We start from the raw sequence: 19,915 nt of genomic DNA on the forward strand, positions 1-19,915 counted from the left end.
CACATAAATGATTTTACCTTTGATAACACAGTACTGCTGAAAGCCCTGGAGCCTTAAGTCACTGTTCCAGAAAGAAAAGTTGCCGGGAAGATAAGGAATTGACCAGAAAATGAGGAATTAACAAATCCAACACAAAATCATACTGTTCAAAGTTGGACTTTTATTTAAGGCAAAATATAGTCACAGCTTTAATATTAATATTATGGATATACACAGTTTGTTCTGCCACTATGAAGCTTAGTATTATCTCTGCTTTTAAAAAGCTATAAAATCTATTTTCTATCATAATCTACAATACAAAACTAATACAATAAACACATTCTGAAAGATCACAGTGTTCAAAACATTAGAAGAGCAGGGGTCCTGCTTTTAAACAATAAGGTGCATTTCTAAAGAATCAAATCACCTTGATTCTAAAGGGACTGTACCACAGTATGGCTGCAAATGGCTGTTACACTGAGACATGAATCTAGGGTGCAGCATGTACTCAAATCAACACTCTATGTTGGAATATATTGAATATTCAGGTGTTGCCAACACAAACTAGACGTGAAATTACACCCTTTATTGGTGATGCCATTTAGTTTCCTGTACTTCTAATTGGTATTGGCTTTCATGCATATTGCAGACATACTGAGTAAAAATGGGTTTAAAACTGCTATCAAATAGGGCCCTGCATATACAAGCACCTGTGCTTTCCTCGTACCATATGAACAAGTCTCACTAATCCCGTGGGACTCACGTTGAGAAAAGCCTGCAGGTTTGGGGCCCAGAATGATGCAGTTCTGCCCCCGTTTCACACATGTGGAAGGCCCTAACCTCGCATGCCTGAAATCAAGTGGAGATTCACCATTGACATCAGTGGGTCACATATCTGGTCCCGAAAATGAGAGCACGAAGCCAAAACAGTAGCAGAATTAGACTGTTAGAAATATTTCTTCTCTTCTGTGGTCATGGTATGAAGACAAAAACAGAGCCCAGTTTCAGGTCAGACAGCCTTTCTCTTCTGTATGAAGTAGGAATAAATATTTGAATAAGATTTGTTTTCTGTTCACTACAGGTTGTCATTAACTTCAGGACTTCTGGTAGCATGTGTGAATCGTAGAATCACAGAATGGTTTGGGTTGGAAGGGACCTTAAAGATCGTCTAATTCCAACCCCCCTGCCACAGGCAGGGACACCTCCCACCACACCAGGTTGCTCAAAGCCCCATCTAACCTGGGTATGTATAGTCATGCAGTATTGTCGATGAATATCACTGCATTATAAAAGATCTTTTATTCAAATATCATTTTACCACTAGTCAAAATAAGTTTTTAATGATTTTTTCTGCCATTTTAGTTGGTATTGCTGTGCTTGACCTAAATGCCTCCACCTTCTCTTTGGGTCATGCAATGAACAAAGCCAAGGGACCCTCCTTGTACATGTTAAACATAAATACAGCTGTAAGTATTTTCAAACAGATTGCTGTTTATAGATTAACTTTTTTTTCCAGAGCGAGCGTGATGTAAAGTTTTAAATATACAGAGTACAGGACCAACAGTGACATCAATGACAGTATAAATATATCAGAAAATGTATTAGGTGAAAGACAGGTCAAAAAGTTTGTGCATGTTGGCTTTCTCCCTCTCTCTCTTTTTTTTTTTTTTTTTTTACACCATGTAAGTATTGATAATGTACATCACTTTTATTCCATTAAATGATAGGAGTAGGCAGTAGGTTCAGCTACAGGCAATTCCTTCTTAGGCAGATTTTTTTTTCAGCATATGATGACTTTGCTGTAATGACAATGAAGAGTTCAAGGCAGCTATAACCTGTTAAGTACAGTGCACACTGTACCACAGCAAACTGTGCTATTCTCTTGGAAAATGCCTATTCACATCCCTAAACTGCTGTATTGTTTTGTGGACCCTGAGCATTTTTGGGTTATGGCTTTGAAGTATGTTGTTCCGTCAGTAATGTGATTTTTGGTCATTTTCTTATTTATTTTTAATTTAGCTTTATGCCGCTTCCTACTTAATCCAGGACATCTCTATATAAACTCAGAGCAATCTGAAGTGTGCTGTTAGACAACAACTGCTCATCTGTGTAATTTTTCACAGGAAGATTACTCTTTAAAATCCACAGAGCAATTCTTACTCCTGATATACCAGTTTTCCTACAGATTAGAATATGCACTCATGTCAGTGAATATTCAATGTATGTAGGAAATTACTGCACCTGAGATTTATTTGGCAGACCTTTGAGATACGCTCTGTCCATGGATCTTATAGGACAAAATTTCAAGACAAATAACAAGGTTATATTCTCAAAATGCATGCATATGCTAATATAGTTTGCTGTTTGCATAAAACATGCAATATCTTGGCAGATGCTATAACTGTATATGCAGGTAATGCTTGACATACAAAAAACTGATTGCTCATGAAAGTTTCCATTTTCACACATTGCACCTGTATGATTCTGAATATAACAGATACCTACATTTATTTTTTTCCATGGGATTTTTTTTTAAGTCAATATTATCATATTCACTGTATGTCCATGTAATTATTATTAGAACCCCAAAGTGGCATTACTTAATTTCACCGAGTGGCGATGAGGGTGACCACTTCACTTGCATTCATTTGTGCATATTTCCTAGAACTATTTGAATGTGTATTTGGGGAGGTTTGGTTATTTCACTTATTTCTGACTGAGATACTTAGAGAAGTGAACGTGTTCCCTAGAAAGTCTCCCCCTTTTGTTTTATTTAATGATGCATGTCATCCGTTACAGTTATTTTACAATATAACGATTTTTCCTTAGCAGTTGGGAAACGGCCAAGCCAGTGAGAAGAGACCACCTGGGAGTGTAAAAATAATGTAATGCAAATAAGTGGAACACTCCTCTTCGGAAAAATCAATCGATCTTATTTTCAAGAATAAAAGACCCAGGCTGCTTGTTTAGCCTTCCAAAGTTAAAAGTCTTTCCATAGACTGGGAAAGAAAGGCAGGGAAACCGAAGGAAACAACAGTGCAAACATAGCAGATATTGAAAGCAGTGGCACAAAACAAAAACATTATCATGCTGGGAAGTTGTAAATGGCAGGGAAAAAATAAGATATATTCATATTAGAACTGTACTGTTGCTGAAACGGATTGCATGTGGCTCTACGAATCCTAAAATCACTAAATCTTGACATCACAGATCTAGTTTCCCTCAAAATTATTCTATGACAGTAATTTATGGATGACCTACCAAAAGTCATGAATAGCATATAGCTCTTTAAACTGCTCTGTAATCTACAGCTTTACTCACAGACAGCACCACACAAACACAGGTACATCACAAATAAGCACCAATACCAGCACAATGCATCCCTTTTGCTTTAACTGCATAATCAGAAATGCTATTATATCACTTAAATTCCTATTGCCTACACTTTAGAAACTTAACACAGTAGAGAGACTAATGTGCAAATGTGACTCGGTAACTTGTGTTTTACACTTTTAAAAGAGGCTTCTCAAGTTTCTGGTATCACAGTCTTTTGTCACAGCACCATGGCACAATCTGTTCAGAAATACAATTTTTCAGTCTATTAGGCTTGGTTTTGGAGCAGGAGGAAGCAGCATCCAGCTGAGAATATCTAGCGAAGGACACGTAATTGATTTCCCCGAGCAGTACGAAAGGAACACAAAGGACCTTATTTTTTATCACACTAAAAAGTGCTGATGGCTCTACTCAGGTTGCTGTCCTATCCATGCATTTAATGCAACAAATAAAGGTTGCAACAGCATATATGTAAAATAGTAAAAGGGAAAAATAGCAATTAGAAGATTAAAAGTAGGAAAAAAATGGAAAACCGTGCCCATTTAATGAGTGGTATTTTCAGACGAGCCGTAGGGTATACTGACACTGTTCAGGAGCTGTGACTACAGCACAAACCTTAGTCCAATTGGATCGGATAAGGAAAGCAACAAAGCTGTAAGAATGAGCTCAAACTGACACATCCAATGTGACAGATGAGTCACTATATTCCAAGATTTTACACGATGTATCCTATGAGACTGGATGTTTATGTTACTATTATTTATATCTTAAGTTTCAGTAAACACACTTTGTGTGTTGCTCTTGGTGACCTCAGTGCTGAACTTGTGTAATTTGCAGAGAGATATGTGGGACCTAGATTTTGAAAACTGGGTGGTTGCATGGGTTTTCTCATTGCTGACCTTATCAAGTGAGTATTTTCTTTCTCATAGGATTAGTATCAAATGAAGCCAAACACATGGCTTCATATGTGGAGAAGGGTTGCAGACACAGAAGATTGTTTTTCTGGTGCTGCAGAAAACAACACAGAGCAGATCTGAACCTTCTCTGAACCTAAATCAGAAGAAATTAAATCTACAAAGAGACATGGGGTGGGGGGGTGGGGGAGCACCAGAAAACTGGCACTGAATCTTCAGACAGATTTTCTGCCATTTAGAAGAATTACATTAAAAGATAAATGACGGTTGGAAGTTAAGCATAATAAAATGGAGTGATTTTATCTACTACTGTTATGGTAAATTTTAACATATATGTGGTGTATGTTACAATATCAGCATTCATGACCTGGTCAGGGTCTAAATTACTGTATTTATTTATTGTGCTCTAGACTTACTGAGGTTTTGGCAAAGGTTTTCTCCTTCAAGCATCTCCTGACAAATAAATAAATAAATGGATGCAATTAAATGCTTTGGCATAATGAAAATTAAGAAGTAAGTGCTGGGGACAAAATCAAAAGGTCATGATTACTCTGCTGATAGGCGTAGATTCTGTTAAGGCTTAATTTTTGTTTGTTTGTTTGTTTTTTGACTGTGTAGTTATCCGAACACTAGGCTTTTTATTTTACTTTATTTATTTTTTTACGTTTGCATCTGTAAATAAAATAATTGGCAATAAATGTAGGATTGCAACAGGCTGTGCCAGATTGTGGCAGAACCCATTTCTCTGTCTTAGGATAAGATAGAATACAATTGCAATAGCTGTCTAAACGCTCTGACACAAATGTTACTTACATATTTTAGCTGAGTGCTGCAATACAAATTGAGACTAACAAGTTGTTGATCATGGGGAAAAAGTGGATAGGCCAAGTGTTACCTTCCTTAATCTTTTGTGCAAAAAGGTTCCAGTTATGAAATAGATTAGCCCTATGCATTATAGTAAGCAACTATAAGCAAGGAGAATCCCAATGGGCTCAGGATCTGCACTGCTGAAAATGGACTTTCCTCTGATTTAACCCGTGCTTTTAAACATGGCTGGGCAGAGCACATGGACTTTCCATTCACTTCTGGATTTAGCCTCACATGTATACCTCCCTATGAAATACCCGTACACAAAAATGTACACATCTCACTGCTCACAGTGATGAAGTGACAGTAATGGCATCCTTAAAAGACCTTTTATCCCACAAATAAACCTGTAACAAATGTATATTGAATTTTAACATTCATCGAAAGATTCCCAAATACTTGCTAAGCAAATACAGAACTACATTGCTTTAGTCACCAGTGAAATATGGTTACTCCTATGTTTAAATAATTAATTAGAGCTGCACAGTGCACGACAAATAGCAGAAATCCTAATCTGCAGCTCATAATAATGCAAGTCATCAAGTTAAAATAAGAGTGGCATGAGGAGAAATAGGATTACAATATTAAAACATGGAAGGATTGCAAGACTTGGCTCCATGTTATAGCCTGACCAAGGCCCACTGAAATCAAATGGGAACTTTAATCCATTAGGCATAAAAAATAAAGAAATTGTAATCTCCTTCAGCTGAGAATGCAGGAAGAGAGACTGCAATGCTTGGCAGTGCACTGAGGTCATTTTTTTTCATTCTAACTGCAATTTTTGACGTACTGGCCTTCCCGATCTGTCTGTAAAGGTAATTGCATTACATTATTCCCATATAAATAAAAATATTTAAATATAGGTATTGGTTTTATATTTTTTAGTACAAATTACGTATTTTCTTTAGTTTTTAATTATCATAATATATATATATAATACATATAAAACTGGATATAATTGCAACCTTAAGTGCTAGTGCAACTAGTGTTGAGGAAATCATTTATTTCTATAGATAGAAATAATTGGGGCATATACATTATTTTGTTAACCAGGAGAAGAAGCAGTTTTGTTATCATTTTTTTCTTAAGCTGAGTATGCCATCAAGGGTTTGCATTCAGTTTGCAGGGTCTTTAATGAACAATTCATCAGGAAAATAGTTCTTCCATTCTCTGAACTATGTATGTCTTTGTTCAGAAATGCTGCTATAGGTAATTAATTCTTAAAGGAAGCTTTTGTATCACTGAACAATACCTATCTTGCAACGCTGTACTGTGAAGAAAGCACCTGTCTGCTGTGTCTTTGCTATTTACCTTTTTCATCCAAGTCTCCTCCAAGGCTCCGTTCATCTTCCCTGTGAAAGGGAAGGTATTAATGAGTGACACTGTTACGGTAAATCAGTAAAGGAAACCAGCTCCTTACTACAGACTGTGCTCTGAAAAGAATGGTCAAATTCAGTCCTGATTTACATACGTGAGACCCCACTCACTGAAATGAACCTGTGAAACTGCCGGCTGAATATGTAGCTATCTACATAACTATCATTATATGCATATGATGATGAAAGAGCTCCAAGATACAAGTATTTCTAATACATGGTACTAGTACTAGTAAACGTGGTTTAGGTAGAAAATCCCAGATTTTGCCTTTGTGCAGTGCAGTGACATATCTACAACGCCCTCCCCGTTAAGTGCATTGCTGCAGAAGACTTGCTTTTACAGGTCTCTTTTTAAAACATACTGGATGTATCACTTTCTTCCTTCTTTGCACGTCTCTGTAATTCTACCTTGCCTTTTCTGTTCTCCTGTGTAACCACCAAATTAAAAGTTTGATAATGCCCCTTTCTCTCTCACTTGAATAATTAGATTTTACTTCTTATTACAGATAAATATCTACCCCCGTCAGATTTAATCACTTCCCCCCTTTTTTACTGACCCATTTTTTTGGTCACATGCTTCCCTCCCAAAGCCCCAGAGTATTTACTCCTTCACCTGACTCCCAGCTACGTTAAGGCTAGCATTAGTGGTACCACTGGCTTGTTTTTTGTAAATAGCCTCTCCCGACACGTAAGTGAAACTGCAGGTGCCCTCTCCCGTTGCCACTGGGATGCGGCCCAGGAGAATGTTATTCTCTAGACAAAGACACTGAAGAGGGGAAACTCAGCTTGGTTGGGTTGCAGCAAGTCAGTCAGGAAACACACGGTTCCCGAGAAGCCTTCATACAGACTGTATACACTTTCTAATGCCCGGGAACCAGCCTTAAATTCTTCTGTAAATAAGAACTCTGCAAACCTAAGAAACAGAAAAAAAAAGAATTTATTATTATTTGGTGTCCCTGTATATCTACTTCCTTGTTGTTTGAAAGCATTTTTTTAATAACGTTCAACAATTAAAAGAGTAAAAGGTTTATTATTTAACCTTATCTGCAATTTTTACACTATTTGATTTCCACTCTAAAGTCAGGTCCATTAGATTTAGAAGACCCAAGATTTTGTGATCTCTACATGTGTTGTGCTTCGAGAGCTACACATTGTTCTGGCTTCTATAATGCGTATCATTAAGCAAATAGTTTTTCATAACTTTTGTATCGATTGTTATTTCAGCAAGACTCAAGCAATGTTTTGAATCAACACAACAAATTATGTAAAACTGAAATAACTAAACAAACTTCCAAGAACATGGCTGAAAATAAGTCACGATAATTACCAAACTACTTCCTCTCATTAAGGAAAACAATAACAAAATCAGAATACTATCATATTAAATATATAGTAAATGACAGAAATATAAATCAAAGATAACTGCACCACTATGACAATTCTCAGTGGGCCGTGCTTTCCTGCATCAACCAAATTGGACTTGACTCCACCAGGTAAGCTGGGTAGGACAATGTCAAACTGGCTGAAGCTGGGCATGATAAATTAAAAAATTGTAAAATACACAGCGCAGCAGGTCCTGTACTTCTTTTCCACTTATAGTGGTTGGGGTAGCGTGAAATGCTCTGAAAACCAGAACAAATCGATACGATGAACAGCATCTCATTCTATCCCGCGGTTGGCCTTGTGTAGGCTGGTTTCTGACCTCAGGTCTGGCTGAGGCCTGGCTGTGGGCTGTTCCTTCTTTTCCCTCTGCAGGGATCCCAGGCTGTGGGCAGGGAGGAAGCCGAGTGAACGCCGCCACCTCTGCCGCTGCAGGTGGCCTGGCCTGCACCTGAGGCCCCAGCGCTCCCAGAGGGCTGGAATCGCAGCCCCTAAGCAGCTTTATGTTCAGTAATTGAGGCTGTCTGGTGCTACCCTCAAACCAGACAGGTAGGAATACTAACCTTTGTGCCCTGTAGATGTATTTTGAGTTTCCAGTGAGCCTATAGAGCAGCAGGAACACGTAAGCACTACCAGCCACTCCGTGGCATATGCCAGGTCCCTTCTTCAGCAGGCCTTTCTGCCAGGTTAGCTCTCCGCAGCGGATACAAGTGTCCAGATACTGAGGCTTCTTGGAAACCAGATAAGCTTTGGCAAACAGATACGCAATGCCTAGGAAAACAGCAACGAAAATAGTCTTGTCATAAGTAGTGTACATAATAAAAAGAAAGATAACACATAAATACATAGTAGATTGACATGCAATACACCTGCAGTCTCATGCTCTACACATGTCAACGTTACATGTCTACATGTAGAGGGGAGAGTATCTGCTACCCTAAAAAGCACAAGGTAAGACGCACTTTTGCACTCTGTGAAAACACCGCTTTCAATCTTTTCAATGCTGTACTTAATTTAAGGTTTCCCTCTAATATTCACAGTCCTTCAGCAATTTAAAACAGTAGCCACATTTCTGTCTTGAAAACAATAAACTCTTACCACTGCCTTCTACCATTTCAAATCCCCATTCACCTCACCTGTTTACACTGACAGAAAAACAAGGATGGGCAGGACAGGGAATAGTTTCTTGTATTGGCAACAGATACAGTTTTTCACTGAATGAGAGAAGAATCTTGTCTTCTCTTCTCTTCAGCAGGGCACATGCTGCTTTAGTCTATCTATGAACAGTTATGAATACAAACTTCTGTAAAAAAATGCTATTCGGCTTATTTTTTGAGGGACTGGAATAAATGGATCATAATCTTCAACAGAGTATTGCACTGCTTAGTTCACGGTAACCTTAAAGGAATGCATATGACATTTAACCAAATCAAGCACCTAAGGGAATATTTTGAATAGCTCACTTGTGGTCTGAATATGAAGTAAATATAAATATGAATAAATAAATATAATATGAATATGAAACTGAAGTAGCTAAAAAGTGTTCTTGTAAGCTACATGTGCTTTACTATCCATGAAGAATGACGGGGTACAGGATTTTCCGGGAAAGAACAATAGCAATTAATGAATTTAGATGTCTCTAAATGTTTTCTAAATTAACTTCTTTATGCCCTTTGGGATTTTGTCACCTTGGCTGAGTCTCACTACATTTCCACTAATAGTTAAACCCACATCAAAGTCTCAAGATACTGAAACAAAGAGGGCATCTTCCCCACAGATTTCATCACTAGGCAAGCCACACCACAGAAGTCACTTTTTTCCTCTTAAAAAAAACTGTTTTCATGTCACTTCACTAGAGTGCAAGAGCAAGAAGCTTGTTCCTTTAATCATACCAATAAAAATATAATGCATCAGCAGAAAGCACATATGAGGGATATTAATTATGATGTACCTTTTGTAATTTAAATAGAAACCTTTAAAAGCAATGCCTCAATGCTCATGGCCATTCTTGAACAGAAGTCAGCTTCTCTGTAACCTAGGTTCATGTTACAAAACCAATAGGACTGGTCAGCAACAAAATTCTGCCTGGGGTTAAAAAAGCAATTTCAACATACAGCATTAATTGCCAAAATTGTTAGGGTGTAAGACTTGATTCTGAACTGACAGACAACAGCCTTAACTCGTGAACCCAAACAAAGTATTTACCTTCTCTCTTAAAAGCAGTTGTATATGTGTGAATTTCAGAAAAAAATGCCTCTTTCTAGTACAAACTCTCCGTCACATGAAAATATTTTGACCAAACTTATGCATTATCCATGTAATATGCACAGGCTTAACCTTTGATTCTGATAAGGGGGGGAGAGTTCTGAATGCCTTCCCTGGACTCTCATATGTGCCTGTATCTGTGTTCTTTTGGATACAATTCTCTGTCCAGCCACATGTTGTCTTTGGTCTGAGCTGTACCATTCTTTGAGGCTTTGCCATGAAAGGGAGCAAGAGTGTAAAACACGAGTCAGGCCTTTTCCTGCATGGCAGTGCTTAGCATTACAACCAGATCCTCAGAACTTTTTCAGCTATGATCACATACATTTATAAACTAAAGTAGGATGTATGCTTACCCTTCCAGCTGCTTGAGCAATAAATAAAACATTATTAACTGCAAGAAAAAAAATTAAATAGTTCACCTGCATCTCATAAAATGTCAAAATCAGTGCAATTTAATTTGAGATTATCTTCTTCATGGAATCACCTAATGTGGAAAAACAATGTGATCAGCATCTGGCTATGCATAGCATTAATGGGAAAAGAACCTGGAGCTCCATGACACCAGTGGACAAGCTCATTCTCCCTTTCGATCGTCTCCCCCAGCTCAGGAGGCCAGTTGCTGTTCTGCTCTTGGTCCATGAGGAAATCGACACTCTGCCACACAAGCTCCTGATCTGCTGGCTGCAAGTACTCGTAGTAGGAGAGTAACATCTGAAGGATTGATGAAAGCCCATGTGCTGCACCTGCAAGGAACAGCAACAGTCAAAAGGAGAGGGTAGGTTTAGGTGCTACCTCCATCCCCCTGCATCTTTCCTTCACAAATGATTTCCTTGTCCAGCGCATGGCTCTTTGGTCTTCTTTATGCATGTTACAATAGTGCTTTAAATGAAAGCATTTCAGGTGCATGACACTATGATTTGTTACTGCTTCTGTCTTCTCCAGTTCTCCAAGCTAAGGGAAAATACGCATGAATTTTGTCTGCTCTCTCTCTGGCATGATTGAAATTCTGTGCATGAAGTTAAACTGAACATTAACTGAAAACTGTTTCAAGATGTCATTTTTCTCGACACAATGCTGAATCTGAACCATTGCTCTGAAGTCTCTGTTGAACCCAAACTGAAACTGGGCCACAAAAGGCATTTCCAGTTACCGATTGAGAGTATTATCCAGCTAAAACCTAAAGTTCAGTGCAAGAACTGTCTGTACCTGCCAGGGACGGTGGAGCAATATTGCTCTGTGACATCTCTGTCTGCTCCCCTGCCAAAGAACTCACTAATATCTGCAAACAAATCTCATGTTTTCTGCACTATGGCACAGCGCCTTGAAGACCCCACTGGTGACCTGCTCAATAACTTTTCATCACTGCTTCAGAGGTGCTCCAACTAAGCTGCTCATGATGGGTGGGAGGTGACTATACGCTTGAGATGCATTGCAATTACTAGAAATGCTCTACAAGTCCCTGCTTGGCAGCATCAGCTTACAAAGTACCTCCCCTGACACTTCTCTCCAGAATTCTTCTCCACACAGGCAAGGGGACCAGCACCTCTCCCTGCCTCCACCTGCCAAGGGCAAATGCACCAGGGCAGAAAGGAGGGAATGAAGCTGCTCTCTGCTGCTGCATAGGCACCTTTTGTACCCTCTAGCACTAGAATCAGTCCTTCCCTCCAGCTCCTCAATCCCATACAGCAGATTTAGGAAGCTTGATACAAGCTGTGACACTAGGCTGAAGCTGCATTTGCTGCTGGGGTACAGGAGCTGGGGGTCGGGTGTGTTGGAGCCCTTCCTGAGCTTGAGGACAGCTGCAGGCACACACTTACTGAGCTTTCTGTTTGAATATCTGCTGCTACATGTTTTTTCCAACTGGAGCTGATTGTGCCCTGTTAAAACAGTTAATGTACCCGCAGAGAAATAATCTCAATCACAGCTAGACCCAAACTGGAACCAGACTGAAAAGGATAAAGGTTCAATTATCCTATTTTAGAATAATGAAAATTAAACACTTTTTTTTCACACACTCAGGAATAAGTGTTTCACAGCTAGAAACACTGCTTTTAGGAAAGGAAAAGGTCCCAGCTCAGTCAGGAGAAATCCCACACTGTATATTTTATATATTTTATTTCTGAATCATCTACTGGCTCAGCATCTACACACTGCATTACTTTTGAAGTATTTGGTGTGTTTTACTCACCAAGATACTCTGTTCCATAGTAGGAATACATGAGTGGGAATGGTTTCCTCTTCTTCACTGCATACTGCTTTCCTGATTCCAATATGGCCAGGCAAATCGATTTTATTTGCGCTGGGGTCAGCACCTAACCAGACACATCAAAAACAAACAAACAAGTCTATTATAATAATTTTGTATTTTAGACATTTTTCAGGACTCTGCTGTTTTCCTGGTGCACAAGACAAGGTACTGCCTTTAATCTTATGAACATGCTATAATATAAATTTCTTTTAAGAGCTCCTTACTTAATACAGTAAATGTACATAATGTTTCTCAAAAACAGAGTTTGATCCCAACTCAGGAAAGTGAATGTCAAATCTTGGGTGCACAGAGGCCCACTAAGAGCCTTCCTTTCCCAGAGATACTTGAACCTGATGAAAGCAGACAGCAAGCACCAGGCAAGCTGCAGAACAACAGCTGTGAGACTGGAGGAAGAGACAAGATGAGAAGACAAAAGAAAACGTACCTAGAGAAGAAGTAAACGTTACAGGCTTTATTGGGACATACTGAGCAAGGCAGATTTTTCTTCAAACAAGATAAAAAAAAAAAGAGTAAGCAAGGAAGAGGGTATTAGACATTATTAAAAAAGCAACACTACCTATGTGGGTTCAGAAACATCTTACTAAAGAATTACCCCTTCTAACTTCACAGAAATGCTAACAAAAAATGAAGTGCAAGAGATTCCTATAAAGGGAGGCTAGCTATGTTTACAGGACTTTGTCACCAAGAACAAGTCAATGCTGCCTTTGTTTTAATGGAGTGCTAGGAACTGACTAACGCCTCACTCTTAGGTGTGTTGAAACAAAACAGGATTGACAAATCTTATGCTCCACCAGACGTGAACTTTTTCAAGTTGCTGACCTGAAGTATTCAGCGAGGAATCTGTTTTACAGCTTTTAACTGCAGCTCTAATGATACGTATTTCACTACAATCATTTGCAAGTTCCTCTATGTCAGCCACTTGTGCACATTATTGACCAGTACCTAGGTCATTGAAATAATTCAGCTCAGTTCAGCAGCGTTTTGGCTTTAGAGTGCCTGTATGGCACCTGTGTTTTGCAAAAATACACTTCAACTTATCAAAAGAGAACTGGTAAAGAAAGGGAGAAAAAGCAAAGTGAGACAGATAAAAGAAAAAGGCTGTAGGATAGCCTTGACAAGATAGATAAAAATCCTAAAACTAACTGGAATAACAAGATAATGTCATTAAAATGTTTCTGTACACATTTGCTCTTGTAATTTGTATTATCAAAGGTCTTACAATTACTTAAATTAAAAAAAATACAATTTGCAGTAATTTTGGAGGCATCATCTGTTATAAACTATACACTTTGGCAAGTAAAATATGCTAGAGATAGTTAATGTCACTTAGAACTTGACTGAAAAATCTTGTTTGTCCATCTTACTTTACTCCCTGACAACAAGGCTTTTTATTACTGCTACTCCAATGAATTTGTACAACCTGGAGAACAACCCAGTTCTGTTCTTGATTAGTGTTCTTTAATGTTACTGCAGCAGAAGTAAATAAGCTCTTAACATCTGGAGACTTCACTCATTTCCAGTCAGTTTAAGATTAATTGTTTCAGCTTCACTGAATTTAATAACGGCTTAAATCCTAAGCAAATGAGAAGATCACAGACGTAGAGAGACATGCTGCACTCTCTCCAGAGTTCTGATTTATAGTCTTGTAGCTTGGGACCTAATTCTCCAAATCCTATACTTTGTACATGATCAGTAACATAACCCTTGAAAAATAGAAGTAAAGGTTAAGATCTCTTTGTAATGCTGGAAGGCAAATGGATGCTGATTAGAAAACTCAAGATCAGTTCATTTGCTATATGCAATGGTTCCTTTACTTAATAAATGAACTGGATTTCAATGTAAACCATGTTTTGATCAACCTATTTTCATGTTCAGCGCATATAATTTTTAAATCGAATTAATGACAATTTCAAAATGCTGATTGTGTTTTTTAAATGGATTTCAACTTCTACCCAAATCCAGCCTTACACGACACTGTGTAAAGAAGTATCAGCTAGTAATATGTGTATTGTTCATCATTTTTTAATGTAAACTAAGTGTAAGAAGCAGAATGCTTAAGCACTAAGTGTATAAACAGTATACCCTTTTGACTGGCTTAATGCAATTATGTCAGCTAACAAATACCACTTTTTTTTTTTCCAGAATGGAAAAAAAGCCCCCATGAAAAGCCAGATGAAAACTTAATACTAAAATCATGATTAGAATGGATGTTAGAAATCAACCCATCCTGAGGCACATCCACGGTACTGAAGAGAAAATGGAGAAGAAAATGACCTGTATATCTTGAAAGCAACCTTCTCTCTTTGGCCACTCAGAGTGGCCTGTAAGCATGAGGCAGGTGGGAGATGTGTACTAACAGCTAAATAAGAAGAATTTTGTGCTGACTCCAAATACTTCTAGCCAAGCACCTCAATCACATGTCCAAATAAGGCTGCTGGTTTTCAAAACACTTAAATATGAGACATTTGTATGTGCTCCTTATTCTAGAAAATGATTCACTGAGATGAGAGACTCTCATCATAATTATTAGTGGCCTTCCAAAGGTTTAATGATCTGATACCACACTTAAGATCCCCATTGGCATGCTACATTTTATTTCAACCAAATCTGTATTAAAAGCTCCTCAAGAGATCTTTCACGTTGCCAAGAAATAAAAACTATGGGCAGTCTCTGTATGCTCCATCTCAGCATCTTTAAAAACTAGCAAAAAACGTATCACCAAAACAGCAACCATAGAATACGCTAATCATAACCACAGCTGGTTTAACTGTGATGCCATGAAGTTCATTTTCATTTCAGCGTAGTCACAATGCCTACTTGCCCCTGGGAATTACTGAAGCAGTATGTTTAATTAGAGACAGCAAAGAAATAGACTGATGGTCCCAAGGTCTTTAAAGGATAAGTTGCATATTGCTATCACGTCCTCTGGTGAAACCTGTACAGTGCTTTAATGAAGAACAAAGCCAGTATGAGAATCTGCTGCCCAGAAAACAAACAAACAAACAAAACCCCATACACATATCAAGCTATCTCAAGCTGTATTTTCATAAACTTTGATGTCATTTAATATGAGCTTGCTACAGAGTAGGTAAAATTATTCTTTATTATGTCAGTACTCAGCCAAAAGACTACTGATATTAAGAGATATATTGCTGGTCGTTTAATATTTCAGCGCTTTTTGTATTTTTAAAGACATCACAACCTGTCCTGTCACATCAGAAGTGCTCATTTCAGTTTCCTCACTGGATCATAATTTGAAATATATTTCCATATGTATTCTACATTTCTTCTGCAATTTCCATATCAATGGGTTGGGGGAGTTCTTTATTTTCTGTTTTACATCAGCGATGCTGTGTGCTGTTAAAAAACCTGCTCCATTTGCACTGGTGACAGTTGCATTCCCACATACTTTTTACTTTAAGCACAACAGTTAAGCTGTACTGTGACACTTAGTATTCACACTATATTGTCAATGCCTTGGAGCCCTACTTACAGCCAGGAATGCTGCTGTGATTGCTTCTAGTCTCTCTGCTTTTCTCTTGTGTCACTCCAGACAATATGCCTTCTTCTATTAAGGCATTCCATGAAGATGTGAATTACTTAAGCTAGGTGCTTTATTCAGTAAATCCTTGTTACAAGTCAGCAAGGAAGGGCTACGTCTAGATCAATCACAGAACATCAAGCTTTTTTGTTGTTAGAAGTCTTTCTCAACTCGAGATTGTTTAGTTGGAAGTAAATAATTTCACAACTCCATTTAAAGTACTAAGAGAGATTTACTAATAGATTGATTATGACAGTGCTAGGCCCTACAAATGTGCTTCAAAAACTGCAGACAGAAATCTTCACCTTAGGGATTAAGCAGAAAGAAGCAGCAGAACTAGCTTTTCATTGCTGCTGATTATAACATTTTCAGCGCCTCATCATTCTTCTGAACGCTTGGTACAAACCCCTTGGCTCATGAGTTGCCCTTTGAAAAAACTATTGCATACAACTGCATATGGTATTGAATATATCTGATGGCTGTAAACTTTAAATTCTTGGATCTCTATTTATTTTCTTTGAGCTCTTTCTTGTATGTATGTCATAGAAGGCATTACTGAATGCTAAGCATCATTATGTGCTTATAGATGCATCAGTACTTTGAGGAGGTAACTTGTACCCTTACACTGTTATGGAAAAAGCCTTATTCAAAGCATCACAGAATGGTTTGGGTTGGAAGGGGCCTTAAAGATCACCTAATTCCCCCCTGCCCCTCCCAAATGGGCAGGGAAACCTTCCACTAGATTCTTCTATGTATGTAAAATTTTTTGAGCTTGTACATAGCCCATCAGACCTCTGTCACACTTCTAAAAAAACATGTACACGAATTTGATCATATGCTTCTTCTGATGCCATAAAAAGTGTCAAAAATAAGCTGAAAGAATTGGGTCAGCCTAAAAACCTAACAGGAGCTTTGCCACTAGTCTCATATTTTGGAAGCCCAGCAGAGGGAGCTTGTGAATTACTTATGATACTGAAAAATGCTGTCCAAAGATACATTTCTTTTCAGCTGACTCAAGCAGAAAGGTGCTGGAGCCATCCTGGTAGTTCAATGACACCTTACTGCACTGAGTGATGTCTAAGTTCACTTCCTGAGCTTGATCTTTTTCTCCCAAAGACAGGGCTTGGGATTGTTCAGGGACCTTTCCACGCAGTGTCACTGGCAATTTTTTCTTTCAGATGTTAACACCTGAAGCCATGAAAGAGTAGCGGGCACAAAGACACAGGGGGCTGCCTCCCCGTAGTGTTATTCCAGTTTGACTGATGTGGGAAACCCAGCTCCAGCTCTACAGCTGTCTGCATTCCCTACAGTGTCAAGTACACTAAAAAACAAAACATTTTTTAAAAAAATCTCCTGAAAACATTTTTTTTTTGATGAATGAGATTAGTTCGGGATGTGCTAATGATACTGTTGCTAATGCAGCACGTTTCATGCTGTAATATCATCGAAAGTACTTTCTAGAGAGCATACTTTCCCAAATTTCTCATGTTAACACAACTACAGGACAGTACGTGTAGACTCAGCACAACTACTAATATGATGTCAGTCCACTGCCAGCGCAACCTTGAGTTAAACAGACTTCCCTATAGATCCCATTGCTGTTTATTTTTAACATGTAAATTTTCAGTTCTTTGAGTCCTGTTCTTTTCCTCAGCAGCATGGAAACAGCAATGTCAGTCCTATCCTGTTTTGTGGGTCACTAATCATGACTTCAACAGAAACAGAACAGTGCATTTACTCCTGATGAATTATATTATTGGCAAAGAAGACAACACAGCACTTTTATTATTGCTAACAGTGTAGACAAATTTCCACAGGTCTCACTTGTCAGGACTGTATAGCAATAAAACTATTAAATTTTGCAATTAAACCTCTCCTTTAGAAAAGGAAAAATTCAGACATGGCTGCAAATGAAGTGTTGCAAAACACGGTGAAGCACTGCTGTTATTGTGGCTAGCAGGCTGCCTGGGAGCAGCTGGTGCTGTTACAGAGCTGGCCAAACGCAATGAGCATCGTTACTCGCTGTGTCTCAAGGTGAACACCAGAAAGACTCAAGTTAAAACGGCAGCCAGCCTTTCCTCAAGCTCTCCCTATCCTGGGTCAATGAAAAGAGAGGGAAAGTGTCGATTTCTCTGGTTATGCTCTGTTCCTCTTTCCTATCTTCCCCTCAATTCATGACAGACCCCAGCATCTCTCACTCAAATGCACTGGCAGCTGGCTGGATACAGCTCGCTACTCCTAACACAGCAGCTCTCCTAGATCCTGAGAAGGAAACGGAAGGTTCCCATCTCCCTCTTTACTTGAAGGCACCAGGGAAGCACAGCACCCAGCTCTCTGTTGCTGAAGAAGTGAAGCAGGAAGGATGCCACAAAGCAGATTTCTAAGAGTAGTTCAGATAACCAACACAACTGAGCAGGTATCAATCAGCCTGTCTACTGAGAGGTTACGCAGCACATCCAATGCATGTCCTGACCTACCTAGTGGAGGGTTAGAGTTACCAGAGAGCACACAGACAGCAACTTCATTTTAAGCACCTGTCCCTGGAATTGCACCTGAATTTCAGAGCATGAATTAAAGAGCATGTTTAAACCAGTACAAACGTAAGACATGCAAATTAACTGAGAAACAATCTTCGCTTAGACGCTTGCTTCTACATTACAGAATTCTGCCCAAACTTTTTGCAACATACAGGTAAAATTGTGCTGTGTTCAGCCTTAGTCAGAAAGCACATCCGTACATAAGTCCTGTAGTTAACATATGCCAAAACTACAGCACCAAGCTGTCATATCCTGATGGGGGATCTAAGCTGCGCTCAAGGTAAGCGTTCCTGACAATTATGCATTATGAGTATAAACATCTTCCAAGCTGGGCCGCCTTGCACTCAGGTTTGAGGAACAAGCTGCCCAGTGTGTTGTAGCTGTGCTGCCCCAGGATCCTTTCCCATTTTTAACACGGCTAAGCAAGGGCCATCTGCTCTACCCATGTATTTTGGATCAGCTTACTTCCCCTTAGCAGTGGGTCTGCCGGTTCATTGGAAGTCAACCCGTGCCTTCATCTGTTTCACAGGTACTTTGTGTAGTAGCAGAGCTGTCCTGGTGCTTGAGTTGGCTGCTGCATGTAACCTGTGCTGAGACACAAGAACGCTGCCTGCGTTTCCAGCTCCAGAGCAGCAGGAGACAGGATTCATGAAACAGCCTTTCCAAGAGATTAGAGCTTTGTAACACGGATGAGAGAGCCTCCCCAGACACCGCAGTAACCTTGGCAGTGCCTCTTGTCTGCGCTCAGAAACGATGTAAGTCCAGTTTAATCAGGCACTCCCATTTGCTGCAGCAACTTAGGCAGACCTCTCATTGGAAAATAATTTGTTAGTGTTGGCACGTCTGCATGTCAATATGAGATGGACAGAATGTCATCTCAACACACTCAGAAAAGGCTAGTATTTTTCACCGGGAGGTGACCTAAGCTTAGACCTCTACACAACAGAAACCAAGGAAAGTTGACAGGCCATATTTTAAGTTTTCCTGAAGGTCTCCAGAAAGAGTAGAAGGCTTCCATTCCTTCCTTCATTCCTCTGGAAAGGAGAGCACTTGGCATCTTACAGGTAACCGATCTGATAAAATGTAAAGTGTTTACTTCTGAGGAATATAAATGTTCATGCTAGGACCTCCTGCAATTATGCATTGGACAGCTGACAAGTACATGGAGACATAGTTAATTTTGAAGGTGCCACTAAATCTAGAAGTTAAATCAGGCACTGGAAAACATTTTGCAAGGGGAAAGAGGAAACGACATTTCCAGCTCACCACCAAAATTTAAACTGCTATAAATTTAATGGGGAAATCTAGTTTTCTATGGGAAAATAGTAAGTTATGTGTAAAGTTCCTTCAAACTGATATTTGGTTAAGAAAGACAAAGAGACCACGGCATTGTGTATCACTTCCTACACCTGATTCAACTCAGCTTTACTACTGTAGTGTCCTGTCCCCGTGGA

General features: G+C 39.0%; 1 protein-coding gene across 1 annotated transcript in view; it reads right to left on the reverse strand.

Annotated features, from left to right (window-relative positions):
- Positions 1-1,656: 1,656 nt before the first annotated feature.
- Positions 1,657-19,915, reverse strand: part of LANCL3 (LanC like 3) — a 35,725-nt gene continuing 17,466 nt past the window's right edge. The window contains exons 2-5 of the mRNA XM_040530813.1: positions 12,303-12,426; positions 10,660-10,857; positions 8,413-8,620; positions 1,657-7,382 (exon numbers count right to left, since the gene is read on the reverse strand). Of these exons, the coding sequence (XP_040386747.1) occupies positions 7,223-7,382; positions 8,413-8,620; positions 10,660-10,857; positions 12,303-12,426 (690 nt within the window). The 3' untranslated portion in view covers positions 1,657-7,222. The remainder of the gene's footprint in view (positions 7,383-8,412; positions 8,621-10,659; positions 10,858-12,302; positions 12,427-19,915) is intronic.

This window comes from Cygnus olor, chromosome 1, assembly GCF_009769625.2.
Source record: "Cygnus olor isolate bCygOlo1 chromosome 1, bCygOlo1.pri.v2, whole genome shotgun sequence".
Lineage (NCBI taxonomy): Eukaryota > Metazoa > Chordata > Aves > Anseriformes > Anatidae > Cygnus > Cygnus olor.